Source organism: Magallana gigas, chromosome 3 (assembly GCF_963853765.1).
Source record: "Magallana gigas chromosome 3, xbMagGiga1.1, whole genome shotgun sequence".
Lineage (NCBI taxonomy): Eukaryota > Metazoa > Mollusca > Bivalvia > Ostreida > Ostreidae > Magallana > Magallana gigas.
The window spans coordinates 49118719-49141477 of NC_088855.1; the positions used below are offsets into that span (position 1 = coordinate 49118719).

The window sequence follows — 22759 nt, forward strand, 5'->3', positions numbered from 1 at the left end:
CACTGTCACTCTGTGGTGTAATTGAATTTACGGATTAGCGAAATACACAGGTTTGATTTTTATGGATAAACCGAAGTATACCCCAAGTCTTAATTATCTACAACCGAGTTTTATTGCATTTAACTAAATAAAAAAAACTAGAAGCGGCCGGGTTATGTATTTTTTGCAATGCCGGCAACATTCATACACAAATTATCCACAGAAGAAAGCATTTCATTGTTATATTACCCTCTGTGAATAAGGGAATAAAAATGTAGATATAGACTTTGTTGGTTCATTGGAAACATTACAGTTGGAAATCCTACATACCGGTATATAAAGTATTCTTCTCTACCATGTCTGCAACCATTATAACTTTCTGAACCAAAATAAAAAGAATTTTACTGTTTAATAACAAATTTCAAATTTCAATTTTTTTCCTTCATTTAAAGTAAAAAGTAACTAACTGATTAGCTTTCATTTTTAATTCTACTGAGTTTACAAAATATATACAGTGTACACATACATCTTCCTCTACAATATATGTACAAGGTAAATGATAGATCTGTAGGAATGAAGAGATGGTGGCGGTTACATTGGCCAGCAAAAACCAGACATATTTCATCAGTTTGCTCTCAGACAACCTTTTCAAAACTTGAATGTCACACATTTAATGTACAGTAAAACACAGTTATAGCCAAAACATTTATAATGAGTTTATGCTTATAGCAAAGCATATTGTATATTCCCTTATCATTAAGTTATGTTAGGTTTATAACAAATCAAAATTGATAATCCCCAGCATTTTGCTGTAAACATGTTTTACTGTAAAAAGCATTTTGAATAAAAATAAAGTCTGTAGATACAGTATAATCTTTATACACTGCCTTGCAAAGTTACAACTTTTTTTCTCAAAACCTCTACATGATCTTCATAAGAAGCAGTACTATATTGTATTTTCAGTAGTAAAATACTTTTATCAGTTTATAGTTAACAAATGTTTCAACTAAAAATCTGAAGATGTCAAAATTAAGTATTAAAAATATAACAACATAAAAAACAAAAATAAATCTAAATTCACACAAATAGGTTGATCTTTACTTGATCACTGATGCATCATAACTTTGATGTTCCCCTGTAATGTGATCAACATTTACACAAATACACAGAAAACACGCCTACAATTTATTCATCTAAGCCCCCTAACCTCTCAAAAAGCAAGAGGCCACAAGACCAAGACGCTCACAGATCAACAAACTTTTTTATACAGTAATAAAATAGCTTTACAACATATGAATATCTGAAAAAAATCAGGAGAGGAGAAGAGAGTTTGCTATTGTTCAAGGAAAATGTTATATATTTCATTGCTTCAATATCAATTAAACACATCTTATCCCTGTGTTCTTCAGAAAAATTTAAATTGGTAATTGAACAAGATAAAGTTTTAATGTTCTTCATAAGCAAAAAAATATTCTAAGAATATGTTCCATTTATTTCTTTGTTATTTCTTGTTATATTTTAACTTCCTTTTTTATCTGTTCCTGACCCCCCCCCCCCTACATTTTTAACAATTTTGAATCTACTACATTTATGTTCAAGTTTTGATATAAAAAGTTATAAGTCCTAATGAAGAGTTTTTTTTAGAAAACTTCACCCCCTTTCCTTATTATCTTCTCATAGTAGAGGATCTGTTCCTTCAAACTTGAAAGCTCTTCAATCAAGGGTGCCAAGTTTGGTTAAAATTAGTCATTTAGATTTGGAGGAAAAGTACAATTTTTTTTTAAAATGTACAAAAATAAGGATGAACAGATGGACAAAATGAGATTAGAAAGGCTTACTTCGGCACAGGTGAAACATACTGTGAAAACATAATGTGAAAACATGTTTTGAAACTTGAACTGATAGCAAATTATGTTATTCAAAGTCAAAGATAAACATAGCAGCTAAGGAGTACAGTAAGCATTTTTATGAAATAGACATCTCATAATACTCTCGACATATGGATATATAACAAATAAATGTATGAATCAAAATATCTATAATACAACCAAACAGATACATTTTAGCTTTTTGATGACATTTTAAAAATGTATCAAATTTCTAAATATGACAACACACTCAAAGCACCAGTTGTCTAAAAATACATGTTTTTTAAGTTAATAAAAAGCCTGCTAGTATTCAAATATATATATTAGTGGCAATCAAAAGGAAAAGAGAATATAACATCAATGCTAAAACTATGCACACCATAGTTTTGTTAGAACAACAACAATAAAATCTAATCAAGTAAGCTTTCGGCTTCTTCATTTCTTATTTGGTTTGACACATATTACATTGTACATATATTCCAGCAAACTGATTCATTTATATTATACAAGCAGAAGTGTAAAAGAAAATAAATGCATAAAACTTGCAAACCTCAAACATAATGAAATCAGGTTTAAGAAAGTTTTTCTAAAAAAAAAATTACATAAAAAATCATAACAGCATATAATTTACATGTTCTGTATTTTTTTTTTTTTAAAAACATGCAGAACATAAGAAAAGATTGACCAAAATCTTATTTCTCAAAGATTGCAGATTGAATTCAAAACAGCAAACCATTACTTGTATGTATAATATGTCAATGATTTGATAATCAGTGAATCAGGGGTGGAGGGCAGGGTTCATATACAAGTCATACTCCACCAGTACTTGAATAGTTGTTCAGTATAAATGGCAAAATATGCAAGCAAGTCTAAAAAGCAGACAAACTGTCCAGTATGTGATACATACCTCCTAACAAATCAGATCTATAAAAGTATACAACATTATGAGCAGTTATAGTGCTGTCACTGTGAAGAATATGGTGGGTAATTAGGAAAAGGGGAGGGGTGAAAAGGGGGAATAGGTCATTGATTTCCAGGTAAGAAACTCCCTAGTGATGGAAGGCTGAATACACATCACTGGCCGGGAGATTTGGCAGTTGCAGGTTGGCTGATGTAACAATGTGGGATATGACCTTTTGTTGGGGTTCACTTTTCATGATCAGTGACAGGGGAGGCAAATCTTGTCTTGGCTCTTGATTTCTGGGAGGTGAGTTACTCCCCTTGAACATGGACATCATGATATGCTGGTCCTTTCTAGGCTGTTGAGTTGTGTAGTCCTGTGGGTACTCTTGCTGGGGTGTACTGGAGGTGACAACATTTAACTGGTTTGCCTGTGTTTGGTTTTTGGGGGCCTTCTTTACCTTTGTGGATCCGTACACATAAACAGTGTGAGCCTAAAGTCAGACATTGAGAGCAGTGAAAAATTTAAAACATGTTGGTGTTTTAAAATATGCATGAATACACAGATAAAATGCAATCAAAAAACAATTTTGTCAACACTTGTTTTTCATTAATTGAGAAAAAGTCTTTATATTATATAAAGTCAAAAACCGGTACCTTTTGTTTGTGACAGTTCACTCCCCTTTGGGTGTGAAACTCTTGGAAGCACTCATCACATTTATACGGCTTCTCACTTGGGTCATGTGGTTTTGTTCCATCTTTGTTGTGCATGCGCATGTGGTGCTGGAGGTTGGCCATTTGTGCGAAAGCTTTATCACACCCCTCCAACTTACAGGCATAGGGTTTCTCTCCTGAAATCATCAAATATACCAAGTTTAACCTGCTATAAAGTGGATTTGTCCCATTTTAATTTATTGAACAGCACCCTTTCAAAGCTTTGTACGTCCAAAGAACACGCCAGTACAGAAGTATCTTGACCATTATCAGTGATGGGTGAGTCAGTCGAACTTGAAGGGACAACAGTATGTTACTTACATTAAAACGTTTTGAAAAATTACGTATAAATTCATTCTGGAAATACACATATTAGTTTATCTATATATAGAAGAGATTCAAAGCTTGATCACGCAGATAATTGAAAGGAATTTTTTAAGTTAATTACTCGTTATAAATTGAGAAAAAAAATAACAAGAGAAAAGCTGTCAATGTGACAGCAAACCGGGTTTTCTTTTATGTGAACTGTATCCATAATCCTATCAACACGTATCCAGTGAAATGGAGTACCCTATATGCAACATTTTGCCAAAAAATGACTAAGTTCAAAAGCTGGTATTTTTTTCATAAATTATCAGAAATCAAAATCCTAGCAATATGCACACCTCTGATATATGAACAATTGATCTGCAAAAGAACAACTTCCTATCTTAAAAACTGTAGGAGGAGTTATCCGTACAATGAGGGTACCCTATATGCAATATTTTGCCAAAAAATGACTAAGTTCAAAAGCTGGTATTTTTTTCAAAAATTATCAGAAATCTAAATCCTAGCAATATGCACACCTCTTATATATGAACAATTGATCTGCAAAAGAACAACTTCCTATCTTAAAAACTGTAGGAGGAGTTATCCGTACAATGAGGGTACCCTATATGCAACATTTTGCCAAATAATGACTAAGTTCAAAAGCTGGTATTTTTTTCATAAATTATCAGAAATCAAAATCCTAGCAATATGCACACCTCTGATATATGAACAATTGATCTGCAAAAGAACAACTTCCTATCTTGAGAACTGTAGGAGGAGTTATCCGTACAATGAGGGTACCCTCTATGCAATATTTTGCCAAAAAATGACTAAGTTCAAAAGCTCGTATTTTTTTCATAAATTATCAGAAATCAAAATCCTAGCAATATGCACACCTCTGATATATGTTCAATTGATCTGCAAAAGAACAACTTCCTATCTTAAAAACTGTAGGAGGAGTTATCCGTACAATGAGGGTACCCTATATGCAAAATTTTGCCAAAAAATGACTAAGTTCAAAACCTGGTATTTTTTCGATAAATTATCGGAAATCAAAATCCTTGCAATATGCACACCTCTGATATATGTACAATTGATCTGCAAAAGAACAACTTCCTATCTTGAAAACTGTAGGAGGAGTTATCCGTACAATGAGGGTACCCTTTTGGCAGCCGCCCGCCCGCCCGCCATTTTCACCATTTTAATAACCGGATTTTTCCGTTGGAAAACCCGGTTAAAAACAATTTTTTTTCTAAACTCAGAAAATTTTCAAATGAAAAAAACAGTATTCTTTTGTCAATATTTTTTTATCATGTTCCACTCATTTCCTGGTACATGTATATTTTTAAGCAGCTAAAATTGATCTCTTTTGATTTTGTAGATCAATTTTTTGGTTTTGAATAGAAGAACTTAAGCAAATTTGTACTTGTCATGAGATCAATTTGTGGTTCTTCTAATCAGTTATTTATTGAATTAGATGTTTGTATTCATCAAAAATTTAATCATATCAGTAATCCTCACGAGGCATTTGTTTCAATAATAATTAAATTTAATTGTTGATTTCCACAGGACAATAACTAAAATGAAACAGGTAACATTTAATTTGCCCAAGATGATATGGAGCTCAATTATGTGTAAGCATCACAAGAAAAAAGAAAAGCTAATACGCTGGCAAATGGATATTTAGATAACATACTTAATAATTTAATTTCAAATCTAATGTATCTAGTGCATATTATCATAATTCTTTAAAACTAATAAATTTACCGGTAAGTTAAAGGGTATGTGACTTAAATATTTGATTTGAAAAGGAGATACTGTTTCAGATTAATCAACAAGTACTCGACTACGCTCGACCAAAGGCTCCAATTAATCGACTAAGCAAACCGAGTAAAATTGACATCCCTAATATATATTAATTTTATATATTTTTATAGTTATATTATCATTATTAATCCATTACAATATGCTCCCGTCATTGAAAAAAAATTAATAACAGAAATAAATGGACATATTGTGAAGATGATCTTGAGACATAAATTTCATCTTTAGTTGGACACAAACTCAGCGGACGGACGTACCAGTGTGCATCCTGACATGCTGCTGTAGATGACTCAGCTGTTTGAAGGTCTTGTCACAGTAACTACACTTGTGTTTACGGACGTTACTGTGTACCAGCATATGCTGACCCAGCTGGGAACTGTTCTGTCAAACCAAGCAATCAACAAATCATGTCTTTTTTCTTCACATTTTTAGTGGAAATTATTGTTCATTTGAAATGTTCACAGAATTGCAAAATTTTATCCTAATTTTCCACTATTAAACATTTATTTAACTTATTCTTACGAGAAAAAACAATATCTACTTTAAAGAGAATTGTTAATACATGTACCTTAAACATCTTGTCACAATCTTTACACACAGGAAGCCCATATTTTTCTGTAGAAAGGCGCCTTTGTTTGCTGGGTGAGGCTTCTTCCACACTCACTAAACCAAAGATCAAAATGAACATTAATATGTATCATTAAGGAATAAGTTTAATAACCACACAATAGTACCTAGGGTGACCAAATTAAGACTGAGTCAGCAACAAAAATTAGAATCAATGTGTAATGAATTGATAACATTGCAATTTCGATGATATTTAGCATCTTGCAACCAGAATTAAATAAAAGTATCAGGTATCACATAAATACATCATTCTAGCATTGATAGCATTAGAAGTTGTCACCCGGAAAAATAATTGGTAAAAGTGGTTAAGCCGAGATGAACAATGGTTTTAGAGGGGTACAACTTCATTGTTACCCTTGCAAGCAAGCAATATATATTTTTACCCCTTGTTTTTTTCTCTGTTTAACTGTTCATTCCATGACATTATTAATGTTGGTGGTCTATTCATGGTTATTGTAAACAACTTGCCTTCTTTGGAGAGCATCGATGTAATATTGGTCTGTGTGTGCATCTGACTACTGTGTACCTCTGTGGAGGACATGATGTCATCCGCTCACGCATCTAAGTCAACAATCTCACAGCTTTCTAAACAGAAACAACAGTTATTAAGACTCATTATCCCTTTGTACTCCAATATAATATTGCTTTGGTGATCATTATAATGATTTTCTGAAAGAAGGCATTCTTGAAGAGCACAAAATTTAGCAACATGTGATGTTGAGATTTATCTCTCTTTTTAAATGGTCGGGATACCTTGATTACTTATCACAGTAGTTTTCAATGTAAGACAATGATGGATCAGGAGGTGGGGGGGGGGGGGGGGGGGGGGGGTTGTTGAGGGAGAAAGAGAACTTGTCCAGAACATATAGACCCAGACATATCTCCCCCTAAATGATCTTCGCCTTGATTACCTTCTACAGTACATTTAGTACAGTAACATTTCGACATTTATAGTAAATAATAAAATATATCAATCAGGTCCAAGCAATATCTTGATTTACCTATGAAAAAGCTATATTAATATAACTTAATAAAGCTATTCAAAATAGCTTGATAAAACTATCAAAATGTAGTTTTTCACAAAAATGTTAATTTTCAGAAATACAAAAAAAATTGCAAGTTACATGTAATAACAACTCATATTCATACCATGGACCACAGGGGCCAAGCCTGTTTTAACATTAATTTCAATGTAACCATTTATGGTTACATTGAAATTAATGTTAAAGCGGGCTTGGCCCCTGTGCCATGGACCATTCAAAAAGCAACCCTAATTAAAATCAGTTTTAAAACTGTTGCTTTTGTACATTTTTAAGCAAAAAAAAATATTTCCATGGTTTGGGTCCACCGCCTTGTGTGCACTGTGGCATGTATAAGTATGATTTCTTTACTTTGTGCTAAATTATTGTCGATCAATTATCTTGTTTACCATAAAGGGCCTCCTTTATATTTCATTTCAAGAAGTACCTGTGTGGTCACGAATCAATTTTCCCAAAACTTTTAGAACTTTAGTAAGTGCAAAGTCTCTGAAAGAGACACAAATTGATGAGTATAATCTTTAATATATTACAATGTATATGCATTGTTTACAGAACAGTTCAAAGTAATTAAGTTGAAAACTATCACTTCACTCATAAACGTGCGATATTGGTAACATGCTGAAAAAAATGCACATTTAAGAAAAATGTATGACAGAATAGCTAAAACAAGCTATTTTTACGAGCTATTTTATACTATACTGGCGTGCGACCAGTTCTTGCCAAGTACCATTTCTCGCCAGTACATTGTGATGTCATTTTTCGTATATAAAATTTTATGTGTTGATAAAATGACTTCACAATGTACTAGCGAGAAATGGTACTTGGCGAGAACTGGTCGCAAGCCAGTATAGCCTTTTCAAGCTATATAGCTCTATCAAGAGATTGTGCTGGACCTACCTGTTAACAGGTTGGGACCAATCTCCCATATGGGATATAATAGCCCGTTTGGGATATAATAGCCCAAATGGGATATAAATTTAAAGTGCAAAAAATAAAAAATTTTGATATAAATCTGCATTAATGTGAATCAAATGCATCAACTTTTGGTAAAGAAGTTTTTCTATATGTCTATAGTTTGTAAGATTGATCCCCAAGAAGTTTTGGATATACTGAGGGATCAATCTCAGTAATAGTACAGCTACAGAAAAAGTTGTTTACCAAAAGTTGTTATATTTCATCTACTCTAATAAGGATTTATATAAAAAATTTCAAAATCAAAAATTTCTATTTTTTGCATTTTAAATTTATATCCCATTTGGGCTATTATATCCCAAATGGGCTATTATATCCCATTTCGGAGATTGGTCCCAGCCTGGTTAAATCTGTCATCTACATGCAACTTTTTTTTTTATAAATGTTTATTGTAAAATTGGTTGTGAATGACTTAATTAAACTGTTCTGTGTATCTTCAAAATACGTATGCTTTATATAGCGCTAAACCGTGTAAAGTTTACAGGCTAGCCTAAAACCTGCCAGGACTTCAATATAAACACACTTGGCCACGTCTATCATATTATTCAACGTTCAATTCGTATTAGAGTTTGTTTAACATGTTTAATGATATCAATTCATCTTCCCCTCTGTAAATGATATGGGTATACACATCAAAAGTCGGTACGTTTATAATATAGAGGCCACCAGTCGGCGAACCACCAGTGCCATTCTGTAGGCAGTACCCCACAATGGCAGGTCTGGATCCGACTTGATGAAAATAGGTTTATAAGATTTTTAAATCAAAATAAAAATCCTTATTTACAAAAAATAACAATGCACTTACGACATCGACTAAAACAACTTCAATGGTCCAGATTTTTGTGGTCATCAGACAGTTTTTAATAACCAACAGAAAATTGCTAAAATGGTTACCCTAAAAACAAGAACGAATCCTATTCAGATATCGAATTTAATAATAAAGTAAAAAAATATATTAGAGGGAATTCTGTTCAATTCTTTCAGTATTGTTTTGCTCGTATTTCTCATATGTATAACTGTACAATTTTTACATGAATAATAAATTGGCATTTAAAGAAAAATAAAAAATATTTCATATTAAATATCGGGTTCGATATTCTCTCTCTCTCTCTCCTCTCTCTCTCTCTCTCTCTCTCTCTCTCTCTCTCTCTCTCTCTCTCTCTCTCTCTCTCTCTCTCTCTCTCTCTCTCTCTGCGTGTGAAAAAAAACCCATGTTAAATATTATCTTCATTGTTTCACAGATTCTGTGAAATAATGAAGATTTGAGAACTATTTATTTTTCTCATCCTCACTGAGCAATGATTAAAAATGATATAAAAAAGATATTAGATGGGTGGATAAGGCGTGTAAAATGCTCACTGCACCTTGAAGAACGGACAAGATACTGAAAAATAAAAATATCAACTAATCTGATAAATTTTCAAAATATCTTTAAAAACAATATATATTTAACCTTTCATCAATTTGCAACCCTTTAATATGTTCAGTACTCAAGATATGTAAAACTGGCGTATATATGTATTAAAACCTCCAAATTGAGAACTTCGATGCCTTTTCTTTTATAGAGTGAGTCTGTGCTGCATAGTTTTCCCATAGTCAAAATAAGGTATTATGGAAATCAAACCAATTGCAATCAATAAAAGAGTGGAGAGATGATCCACTATACATTAAACACATCATTTTGTATTCCAAAAATTGAAAGTTTTAGAAAAATAATACAAGTCCGTAAATTCGTGGCTAAAGTCGTATATGTAGCATTTAAATAGCTCAATTTGTTGTGACCGAAATGGCTCCGTGGTTAAAGCTCCAGCCATGAAATAAAAGATAAAAAAAAAAGCTCCAGACATGAGGGCTCCTTATACCTCAAGGCTTTTTATGTTGTGGGTTCGATACCACCAAAACATTAGGCCAAATATTTTTTTCTATCATATCCGCTTTTGTTAAAGCTGCTTGGTCCGATTTTTTTGTAATTATTTACAGTATCAAAAGTCGTAATACAACTATACCCGTCTCGTCGTCAGGGGTGAAATTTAACATGAGGCGAAATAACGCGGTACCTTTTAATGTCGTTTGTTTTGTTAGCAAATTTTGTACGTATTTTCTTCATTGAAATTTGGCATAATTGATGGGTAAAACTACTGCAATGTCTATTATTATACATATACTAAGCATAGCCATCATTTAAAAGCGTGCATGAAATTTGATATAAAATCGGACCAAGCAGCTTTAAGATATTAAAATTTGAATATATATGGAAATTGTGCTTTTGCAAACTTGTATAATAATATAATATTTGAATAAATTCACAGTCATTGAAAAAAAAATTCAAAATTGTTTTTCACGACTAATATAAACCGAATGGGCATTTGCGCTATCTTATATAGCCCCATCTTCTTTATTGAGCCAATATATATATATATTTGCATAACAGAGAAAATTTTAGCGTCAGTTTTATAATCTAACTATGTTAGTATGGTAGCAAGACTTTTAGGCCCCAAGATGTTTAGGCCCTTCATTGATAAGACGCTTAGGCCCCAACATGTTTAGGCCCCAAGATGTTTAGGCACCAGCCTACATTTTTCTAAGTTGATTAGAATTTTAATTTTATTTTTTAAATGAATAATGGTTTAGGCACCAGCATACATTTGTCTAAGTTAATTATAATTTACATTTTATTATTTAAAACTTCATTTACTTTAAAAATTATAAAGAAGTATAATCTGCATCTTATGCATAATTTGTTATTTTTTAAATATCATATTATTTTGTCACATCATATTATTTTCTATATTTAATTTTCTAAATGCAGATCAAAGAAATGGTAAAGACTTTCATTTACTTTGTGTATGACATGAATTAAATTGTTAAAACAACACCCCCACCGTATCCTGCTCCCTCTCTAGATAGGTGCTTATTAGGAGAAGATAATGAAGAGATCCTCTAGTAATACAATGAGGGTTTCACACCTCACTTTGGAAGTAAACCCTGAAGTATGGAACGCCTCAACTGCCTTATGTAGATAATCTTCATAATATGATGATACTTCAACATTACATGCTGATACTTTAACATTACATGATGATACTGTAACATTACGTGCTGATACTTCAACATTACATCCTGATACTTTAACATTACATGATGGTACTTTAACATTACATCCTGATACTTCAACATTACATGCTGATACTTTAACATTACATGATGGTACTTTAACATTACGTGCTGATACTTCAACATTACATGCTGATACTTTAACATTACATGATGGTACTTTAACATTACATGCTGATACTTCAACATTACATGCTGATACTTTAACATTACATGCTGATACTTCATTATATGATGGTACTTCACTATGCAGTAGTTCTAAAAATAGGGTTAGGGAAGCGTCGCCTAGGGAACGAAATACGCTGTGAAGGAAATATTTTGGAACTTTTTAGCACTGGCAGTAGTAGAACATATAGGCACCTAATTAATGCTTCTTTGAAATTAATAAATGGATTTTGATTTCGTTGCATCCGTTGCTAGTGAATGATAGTACCATTTGCTTATAGCATCTAGAACCAGAGACATAAATTATTTATGTTTCTGCTAGAACAAATATTATTATTTTTTAAAATATCATTTTTAACTCTATAAAGTATATGAAAGTCCTCATATTAAACGAGTACTTATTATTATAACTTGAGCCAGTCTTCTCTGGAGATGCTAGCATTATCATCGTGATACTGTGGTGCAAAATTGTAGTGTATTGTAGAAAATTATATTTGATACATTAGAATTTTCCAATCTTTTCGAAAAGATTTCCCTCTTGAAGTCAATATTTAAATTTCAATACCTGTACCAGTATATCTGTGGAGGAACACCCTTTTATAGTTTCCTAATTTAGTACCCCTCCCCTTTTTGGTTATTCCTTATATAAACTGAATCAAATTCAGCAATGAAGGGTGAAATTTATACACGTGTGTCTTTAATTATTAATCAAGAAAAAGTCTCGTTTGGTGTTCAGAGGAATACACATCGAAGTAATAGTTGATCGATTAATGTCCAGGGTTTGTAAAACGCAGCCAGGCACGTAGCATTGTTTTTGAAAGTTGGAGGGGGGGAGGGGGGCAGACTCATCCAAAAAATCTTGACAAGCAAAAAAACAGGAAATTAAAACATTCCGTGGAGGGGGGGGGGTGGCGTAGTATATAACTTAAATTTCAGTCCAACTTTCCTTATTCATATATTACATGTCTTCGGCATATTAAGTATATATCTAATTTAAAGACCAATATTTGTGATAATTAAGGTAAAATTGAAAATGAAATGTCAAAAATCAACCAAATGTATGTATTTTTATCGGGATCGTTGTTTCTGGACGTGTTGTATACACTTCCTGTTCGGCGTGTCACAAGATTTTTACACACTTGAAAAGATTGATTCATTATTTGATGTAAGAAACTGATTGCAGACAGTGTTCTTTCCAACATTATGAATGTATTATAATTTTTGACAATGTAAATTTGCATTGTGGAATGAGAAAGTGTTTAAAATTCAAATCAAGACATTCGTCTTGTAAAGAACATGCCTAGAAATCGTTTTTGTGCGTGCTGTTGATATGAATAATAACTTCCCTGTGTATACTAGGTTTATAATCTTAAAGCTGCTTGGTCCGATTTTATATCAAATTTTATGCATGCTTTTAAACAATGGCTATGCTTAGTATATGTATAATAATAGACACTGCAGTAGTTTTTCCAGTCAATTATGCCAAATTTCAATGAAGAAAAAATACGTACAAAATTTGCTAACAAAACAAACGACATTAAAAGGTACCGCGTTATTTCGCCTCAGGTTAAATTACACCTCTGATGACGAGGCGGGTATGATTGTATATACGACTTTGACATCGCTTTAAATAAGGGTCGAAATGATCAGACAAATTACAAATAAACATGTGTACGTTTTGTTTGTTAGTATTTCTGAAGTCTGCTTTCTTTACAATCGATGCATAGCATGCAGGTTGAATAACCCCAATCATTTGGGGGGCCAAACCAAGTGGTTTCCTTTTCTAAACATTCCCGTGATGCATTTTGGTTTGTTTTTTCGTTTGCCCAAAAGAAATTATTTCTATTTACTTTGAATATTTCTAACTTTGAAAGGAGACTGATTCTGCTGGTGTAAAAAGGAGAAAGTCAATAACTTTTTGAGATAAATGATTTGTATGGAAAAAAATTTGATACTGTAATAACAAAAAAATCAGACCAAGCAGCTTTGAAGGTTAGAGATGCAACTTAATATGATTCGGAACTGTTGCCATTAATTTATTATTTTCGAAATGACGCATTTGATTTTTGTTATATCTGAAAAACTTCTGTGAACAGTGATATAACGCATATATATTATTCATTCTTTTTATAGGCATGTTAAAAATTGCAAAGCAGATCTAGATGCAATTAAATTTTTTACCTCTTTTAATGTATAGAAATTGTTTCCATAAATGAGCAGATAATTTATCATGAATTGATATATGAAGTGAATTTATTTATGCTTACGGAAATGAAAATTGAATTGTGTTCATGCTACACTTTGATGTAAACTTATTGATATTAGATTTAAGGAATGAATTCAGTATTTATTTGTTTTATATGATATATAATTGGTTGGGGCAGTTTACGCTTTATAAGCGGTTTCAAACCATTTTATATCGTATACAACTAATAAATATTGAATTCATTGCTTATAATTTAATTTTTTTACTCTTCATTGTAGATAAAAATGGTCATTTGACCTTTAAAATTACGTAAAATTATACAAAATTCAAACGTAATGTCAGGCGTATTGATATGTTTTTGACGTTAGTCTTACTATGACGTAGGCAACATTCTTTATACAATATAAAATAATTTTTAAGCCAATCAGACAGCGCGTTACAACCAGAATTGAATTATATCAAGTTTACCAATTGATTTAGGTGGTCTACATTGAAGTCCAATTTTTTTGGGATTAGCTGCAGGTCTGTAGCTCCCGGTCTGAAAAAATTCGGATGGAGGACCTGGGAGCTACAGGGCCACCCATTGAATTCTTCATGCAATTTACTTCTGATATCACCTCTTTATTTGCCTCAGACTTTCTCCGAATCACGCTACCGACCTCGGAAAATCAAGAATGTTGAATTTACAGCGAGATCGAGAGTCGCCATTTTTACATGTAAACAAAGTGCACCACATGAATTTACGGGACTGGTGATGGTGTTTAAAAGACTATCCGAGGCAAGTGAAGAGACGATATCAGTAGTAAATTGCATGAAGAATTTAATGGTACTAATTGTTTTCACAGAATTTGCGTATAAATAAGGTAAATTAGTCGAAAACTAGTGCATGTTTTTCTGCGCAATAAATATACAGTTTTTCAATGGGTGGCCCTGTAGCTCCCAGGTCGTACATCCGAATTTTTCAGACCTGGAGCTACAGACCTGCAGCTATGTTGGGATATGATTCACCTTGCAATGCAGATATCAAATGCAAAGAAAATGCAATGATGTCTGTTAAATTAATTTCGTTTTCCAAATTTATTTACATTGTTTTGAATGCTTGTGATTTTATTTTTTATTTTAAATTTAACTCTCCATGTAAATTGGGCATCAGATTACTGTAGCTTGAGTTGAAATTAGCTGTAGAAATGCTTATGATTTTATGAATTCTTTGCACATATTAACCCGTCATATCACTATTTTCTTTCTCTGTAGGAAACAAGGAAAGAGACACAAGAAAATGAATTATGTTGATATTTTTTGGGCATTTCTTGTTCTTTTGATGTATCTGGTGGATGTATCTCAGTCTGACTGTAAATTCCCCAGACATGGTCCTAAAGTTAGCGATAAAGATCTTCAGAGGAGGATTCAACCTCTTGTGGGAAAAACGTGAGATTTCCTTTATGCTGTGAAGTAATATAAATCGAAACATGGATGAACCTGATAGTCCTTGAAAATATTAAATACATACATTGCATAGTAATTCATGTACAATAATTTATCATCTATTAATTTATATTTCAGATATTTTGGTACAGATCGAACTAATTCCTACAAATACTTCTTTGGTGTGTGTACATTAGCTTCAAACTTGGACAGGATTAAAGCGCTAAATATGCCTTATGGAATGGTGCAAGAAACACAGAATGATGAAACCAAAAAGTTTTATGGAATAGGACAATACACAAACTCTACAATAATTCAAGGAAGTAGGTATTTCCTCAGAGAAATACTATAAATGTTGAAAAATCTCAAAGGGAGTAAACCCCTTTACCGTAATACCAAATGGCAATTATGTTTTTGCATTTATTTTTTAAAGACTCAACCTATCTGGTGATATAATGGCAGAGAGAAGATAAATATTTAAAGAAATGGGATTTTGGCTTTGAATATCAATATTTACATCATTATTGATATTAATTCAGAATAACGAAAAAGTCAAAATATTGTAAAATGTATGTTAAAACCCAAAAAGTGTTATTAATACATGTATTGAATATTTTATCCATAAATCAATTTTTTTAATGATCGCTTGTAAATTCCCAAAAATACAATAGTCATGCAAATATTATATATGGTATTGTTTGCTATGAAAAGCTTCTATATAACAAAAATAACTGACACAAATTAAATGGGATAATACATAATATTTTACCATTGTCTTGCAAATTTTGTTATGCATGAAAACAAGTGAATAATGCCATTAATATTGTTGCTAAGTGATAAATATTTTGTTTTACCAGGAGATTGGGTAATACTGGAATACCTAGATGGGCAACCATATGGCAGTCATTGTGGTTCAGAGCCAAGGAGAGCAAGAGTGATGTTTAATTGTGATAGTAGTGTTGCAATAGGAGTAAGTACAGTTAAAGAATGAGCTTGAATATTACAATAGATGCAGAAGCTTCATGCAAGTGAAGGAACTTTTTCATATAAAACCATTTTAACAAGAGCTTGGACTTTGGGTAGTTAATGTCAAACTGCAATGTGATGTAGGCCTGTCTATTTCATTGTAGGCCACTCAGCCATTGCTCTTTGAAATCAACACGATTTGTCTGGTTTTTGAGCTAATACTACTCAATCGGTGTATATTTCACCTAAAGTCAGCGTCATTTTTAACTTGTTTTGACGCAATAAATAAATAGTTACGTCTAACTGAAAGTCCAAGGCCTTGTTAAGAATGCATTACCATGTGGAGGTATGTCAGTCTCTATAATGTGGGAGTATGTCAGTATGCACAATGTAGAGGTATGGCAATATGTACAGTGTGGAGGTATATCAGTCTGTATAGTATATAGGTAAGTCAGTATGTACAATGTGGAGGTATGTCAGTCTGTATAATGTGGAGGTTGTCAGTATGAACAATGTGGAGGCATGTCAGTATGAACATTGTGGAGGTATGTCAGTATGGACAATGTGGAGGTATGTCAGTATGAACATTGTAGAGGTATGTCAGAATGTACAATGTGGAGGTATGTCAGTATGAACATTGTGGAGGTTTGTCAGTTTGGACAATGTGGAGGTATGTCAGAATGTACAATGTGGAGGTATGTCAGTTTGGACAATGTGGAGGTATGTCAGTATGTACAATGTGGAGGTATGTCAGTATGGACAATGTGGAGGTATGTCAGTATGGATAATGTGGAGGTAAGTCAGTATGTACAATGTGGAGGTATGTCAGTCTGTATAATGTGGGAGTATGTCAGTATGCACAATGTTTAAGTATGGCAATACATGTATGTACATTGTGGAGATATATCGGTCTTTGTTTTCCCTTGGACTGAAATGCCACACTTTCATTGGTTTAAACATAGCACGTGATTGCCTCATATATCTCTATGTAGGTTCGATGAGGATTAATATTAGGCAATATGGCTGTCATTGGCCGCTGCTTTGCCAACTCATTTCGACATTTCATATTATTTAACACAGAAACCGTGTTCCGTAAGTTCTTAAAATATTTAGAGTAGTTGCCCTTTGAAATTCTTTAAAATATGAGTAGTTGCCCTTTGAATATTGACGTCACATTGTTGTGTATGGAGCAGAACAATATGGCAGCATCGAGATTTGCTCAAATCTCTGCAGAGGAAAGGGAAAAAACCTTTAAAATTGAATAGCAACAAAACATTGTAAGAAAACATTAGTGAAGCGGAGATTTTCAAAGAGTATTTAAAAGGTGAGGTTAATATTTTAAAGAGTTTAAAAGAGTTAAATTGGACGAGATGTTGGGGAACTTGTATACATGGGTTTGCGTAGATCATAGCTTTTAAGAATAAATGTGTCACTTGATAGTCCTCGGGAAAACAAAACACTTATTAGGTTTGTTACTGACTCACTACAGAAATATATGGGGTTGATCAATCTCATAGACGGCTCGGCTTCGCCTCGCCATCTATGAGATTGATCAACCCCATATATTTCTGTAGTGAGTCAGTAACAAACCTAATAATTAATAGTATAGTATTTAGGTACGTCAGTATGTACAATGTGGTGGTATATCAGTATGTACAATATGGAGGTATGTCAGTATACACACAATGTGGTGGTATATCAGTATGTTCAATATGGAGGTATATCAGTATGTACAATGTGGTGGTATATCAGTATGTACAATGTGGTGGTATATCAGTATGTACAATGTGGTGGTATATCAGTATGTACAATATGGAGGTATGTCAGTATACACAATGTGGTGGTATATCAGTATGTACAATGTGGTGGTATATCAGTATGTACAATGTGGAGGTATATCAATATGTATGATATGGAGGTATGTCAGTATGAACAATTTGGTGGTATATCAGTATGTACAATGTGGTGGTATATCAGTAAGTACAATGTGGAGGTATATCAATATGTACGATATGGAGGTATGTCAGTATGTACAATGGGTGGTATATCAGTATGTACAATGTGGTGGTTTATCAGTATGTACAATGTGAAGGTATATCAGTATGTACAATGTGGAGGTATATAAGTATACACAATGTGGAGGTATATCAGTATGTACAATGAATGTCACTATGTTTAATGTGTAGCTATGTCAGTGTGTACAATCTAAGAATATATATGTGTGGAGGAGGACATTATGTACAATATGGAGGTATTTCAGTGTACACAATGTGGAAGTATTTTAGTATGAACATTGTGGAGGTATATCAGTATACACAATGTGGAGGTATGTCAGTATGAACATTGTGGAGGTATGTCAGAATAAACAATGTGGAGGCATGTCAGTATGAACATTGTAGAGGTTTGTCAGAATGTTCAATGTGGAGGTATGTCAGAATGTAGAATGTGGAGGTATGTCAGTATGGACAATGTGGAGGTATGTCAGTATGGACAATGTGGAGGTATGTCAGTATGGACAATATGGAGGTATGTCAGTATGAACATTGTGGAGGTATGTCAGTATGAACATTGTGGAGGTATGTCAGTATGGACAATGTGGAGGTATATCAGTATGGACAATGTGGAGGTATGTCAGTATGAACAATGTGGAGGCATGTCAGTATGAACATTGTGGAGATATGTCAGTATGGAGAATGTGGAGGTATGTCAGTATGAACATTGTGGAGGTATGTCAGAATGTACAATGTGGATGTATGTCAGTATGAACATTGTGGAGGTATGTCAGAATGTACAATGTGGATGTATGTCAGTATGAACATTGTAGAGGTTTGTCAGAATGTACAATGTGGAGGTATGTCAGAATGTAGAATGTGGAGGTATGTCAGTATGTACCATGTGGAGGTATGTCAGAATGTACAATGTGGAGGTATGTCAGTATGGACAATGTGGAGGTATGTCAGTATGGACAATGTGGAGGTATGTCAGTATGTACAATGTAGAGGTATGTCACTGGGAGTATAACAGTATGTTCAATGTGGAGGTATGTTAATTAGTACAAGATTGAGGTATGTAAGTTTGTACAATGTGGATGTGATATCCCAGTCTGTATATGTCCACATTATTTTTCAGGATGAACAGCTAGTGATATATGAAGAAGAAAACAACAAAACTCAAGAATGTTTTTACCTGTTTGAAATGAAGACCAGTGTAGTATGTCCCACATCATCATCAACACCAGGCCTCAGTATTGGGTCCATTCTTGTCATTGTGTAAGCATCCATTTCAGGGTCCTCCACACACCTGGGAAAAGTTTTGCCTACAAGCCCATTCTTCTCAATTACTTAAAGATATGGATTTTTAGCATGTGTTCGACTTGAAATGATAAAAAAAAAAAAATCTCTATTTTTGGGAAAAAAATCAACTCTTTAAATTTTACTGCTGTTCATGAAAATAAAAACCCCTGCAGTATTCGAACTCGGGCCTGCAAGTTTCTAGACTGAAGGAACACCCACTGTGCCAGAGATAGACAACAATGGAAGGTGGTATAAACTGTTTCACAATGTGCTAAAATCGCCATGTTGTGATGTACTGTCATAAAAAGTAGAAGTCACAGGGTGTTGAGGATCCTTAAAAAATAAAATGCTTTCTTTAGTGATTCATTTGGGATATAAAGGTAGCGACATTGCAGAAAAATTCAAAATAAAAAAAAATTCACAAAATTACTGCTAATGTACATAATTATGTTAGCTAAAAGTAACAACCAAATCGTCTCGTGTGAGACTTTTGAGTCTGACATTGTCATGATTATTTTGTTCAGTTCTTGATTTTTCTAAAGTCGCTGTAGGTTTCGACCAATTGAAAAACAGAGCGTGTCAGTTTCAGTCCTGTCAATATTTTTTCAGTGGCAGCCGTTGTAGATTTCGACTAATATAAACAGGCCATGTAGATTTCAGTCTGGCTGTTTCTATAGAACTATGAATTGACTATAAATTTCCGTAAGAAATAGCGATAATAATACTTGGTTGATGTAAATACGTATATCCAAAAATACATGATTTCTTAACGTACAAATGTATTTAACAGTAGGATTATGCAAGAACAATATACATACAGTATATCAGTACTTTTTAATGTCCACCATTAAATTGAGGAAAGCATAAATAGATAACTTTCTTATTTGAACTCTTTGACTCTGGTGTTCTGACAGGTTTGTGTGTGTGCTGTCCTTATATCTTATTCTGGGGTGTGCCTACATGCGATTTGTTCTTCATGCTAAAGGAAAAGAACAATGTCCAAACTATTCATTCTGGCAAGACTTTGGAAATCTTCAAGCTGTAAGTTGACATTCATCTTGTTAACCTGTTTATCAAGTCTGAACCTCTGACTGGTAATTAGTTATCCATTCTACACAACAGTTTAACCCTATAAGCACTCTGATTTCTCTCAACAGGATGGCTGTGACTTGGTGTGTCGATCCAAGACATCCTCTGGATCCCGATCATACAAAGGTATCGGAGATGATCAGCTAGAGGGAGAGGAGGACAAGGATGACCATCTTCTACCTATGTGATTTCTCCTCTTTGACCAATCGCAAAGATGGATAACTCCTTTCTCTTTCCAAATGTTCAATGCATTCCAAAGTGGTTTTTCCTTCCTGAACTTCTTTATATTAGGGAGAATGGGATACACCAATTTTGTACTAAATTTGAGTTCAAGTTTTCCAAGATTGAGCTTTACTTTTTGCATTTCTTTAACAGAACTCATTGACTTTACTCAAATACTATAACTTATGTTTAAAAATGGTTGTCAAGGCTTTGAACCCTTTTTCACAATCCCCCCCAATTAGTTTTTCCCTTTTGAGGGTAATTTTAAAATCTAGACTTTTTCAAGTTTATATTTTCTAAAACACAATTGAACATTTTCAAATAATATTTTTCTTTTAGCAATAAATTGATACCAATTTTTCTTTAGAGAAGCTCACACACACACACTAGAGCAGAATTATTTTGTTTGAGCCATTTTTCATGAACTAAATCTAGCTCTTGCATGATATTGTATACAGTACGTGGTTTTTGCTCAAACAAATCCATAACATTGACTGTAAATTCTGGAACCTGTGACAACCTAATAAGATTACCATTGTCAGAAAAGGAATTAATATTATCTGTTTGTGTTAAGATTTAAGCTTTTGTTATTGTAGCTGCAAGCAACCTAAGCGCTAAAGCTGAGAAGATGTATTGTATGTAAATGAGATTTTGTGAAAGGTGCACCTGGTACATGTACATGTATGATAGCTAGTTTGTGGATGATGTTTTGATGGTTTTGTGCAGATATTAGGTTTATCTGCAATGTTATAAAACAACTTAAAGAAGACATCAAAGAAGTATTTTATTGACTGATTCTTTGGTTGGGTCACCATATATCCATGGTAACAGTGTGTTTGTCCATCTAGTTAATAGTTTAGAACACAATCTAATCAGGTATATTAAGTTTTTTGCTACATCCTGAAAGCATTTTGTTTGTTAAAACATGCATTTTGAAATCCTAATATTTTATTTAGCATTATTTGTGCGGTTTCTTTTGTTTTTTTATCTTGATATATGGCAGAGGTTATAAGTGCGTCTAAGTGCGTCTAAAGTACCAGCTATGTGGCCATCAAAGCAAACTTAATGCTCAGAGTACTGTAAATTCCTAATTAAACGCGCGGAATTCATATCCGCGTAAAATCGCGAGAAGTTTGTCTAGCGAATTTTAAAATCTCGCTTTTAATTTACAGACATATGTTAACAACATGAAACTATGATAAAATTTCGGCAATCGCGATTTGATGGAAAACTGTTGAATCGCGGTATTAAGTACTCGGGTAAAAAGAAGGAATCTACAGTACTGTAAATTCCTAGTTAAACGCGCGGAATTAATATCCGCGTAGAATCGCGAGAAGTTTGTCTCGCGAATTTTAAAATCTCGCTTTTAATTTACAGACATATGTTAACTACATGAAACTATGATAAAATTTCGGCAATCGCGATTTGATGGAAAACTGTTGAATCGCGGTATTAAGTACTCGGTTAAAAAGAAGGAATATACAGTAAACAAGAAATCAATTTTCTTTGATTTGGGTACATGTGTATGCTTTACATGTCTTCATGTGCAAAAGAGTTGAACAAATGATTTTATTGAACGATTGTGGTTCTGTTTAAATACTCATGCAATGTGTACAAGGTCATTTAACTTCTGGTTCAGAGTTTATAAGTTGATGTTTATTCATTATAATCAATTTTATTGTGTCAAACGCATTAATCCCTGTGTTTGAAATAAACATTTCATTTTGTAATTTTATTCACTTAACTATTTTTTTCTTCAAACAAACTTGTGATGCTATCTAAGAACACACATGAAATTCCTCAGTATTTAAGATAATTTTCCTCGATTGATTAGGTTTTCTTTATTTGCATTTAAACATCTAAACCTGTAAATGCCCAAAAATCAGGGTGCATTACCAGGCTATTTCGGAGTTACAATATTTTGAATTTTTCTTTTTTAAATTGCATACAAAATGCAATCAATTGATTGCTTATTTATAAAGTCATAATATATATTTTGAATTGAAACTTTATATCCAAATAATAGAAAATAATGGAAGATAAGTC

The 22759-nt window shown here is 33.0% G+C and overlaps 2 protein-coding genes across 3 annotated transcripts; one reads left to right on the forward strand and one right to left on the reverse strand.

Annotated features, from left to right (window-relative positions):
* Positions 1-449: 449 nt before the first annotated feature.
* Positions 450-9153, reverse strand: LOC105318047 (zinc finger protein 384). Its single transcript, XM_011414912.3, has 6 exons — positions 9039-9153; positions 6690-6806; positions 6163-6257; positions 5852-5975; positions 3405-3598; positions 450-3241 (listed from the first exon to the last, which is right to left on the reverse strand). The coding sequence occupies exons 2-6, from the start codon at positions 6760-6762 to the stop codon at positions 2897-2899; spliced, it is 831 nt and encodes a 276-aa protein (XP_011413214.1). The 5' UTR covers positions 6763-6806; positions 9039-9153; the 3' UTR covers positions 450-2896.
* A 3376-nt stretch (positions 9154-12529) lies between these two features.
* Positions 12530-22448, forward strand: LOC105318065 (cation-dependent mannose-6-phosphate receptor). Of its 2 annotated transcripts, none has more exons than XM_034483130.2 (7): positions 12530-12677; positions 14973-15146; positions 15282-15466; positions 16001-16113; positions 19239-19378; positions 20317-20443; positions 20560-22448. In XM_034483130.2, coding segments are annotated over exons 1-7 (861 nt in total). In that variant the 5' UTR covers positions 12530-12675; the 3' UTR covers positions 20680-22448. The 2 variants fall into 2 exon arrangements, with proteins under 2 accessions (XP_034339021.1, XP_065936217.1); XM_066080145.1 differs by lacking the exon at positions 12530-12677 and adding an exon at positions 14362-14496.
* The last annotated feature ends 311 nt before the right edge of the window (positions 22449-22759 follow it).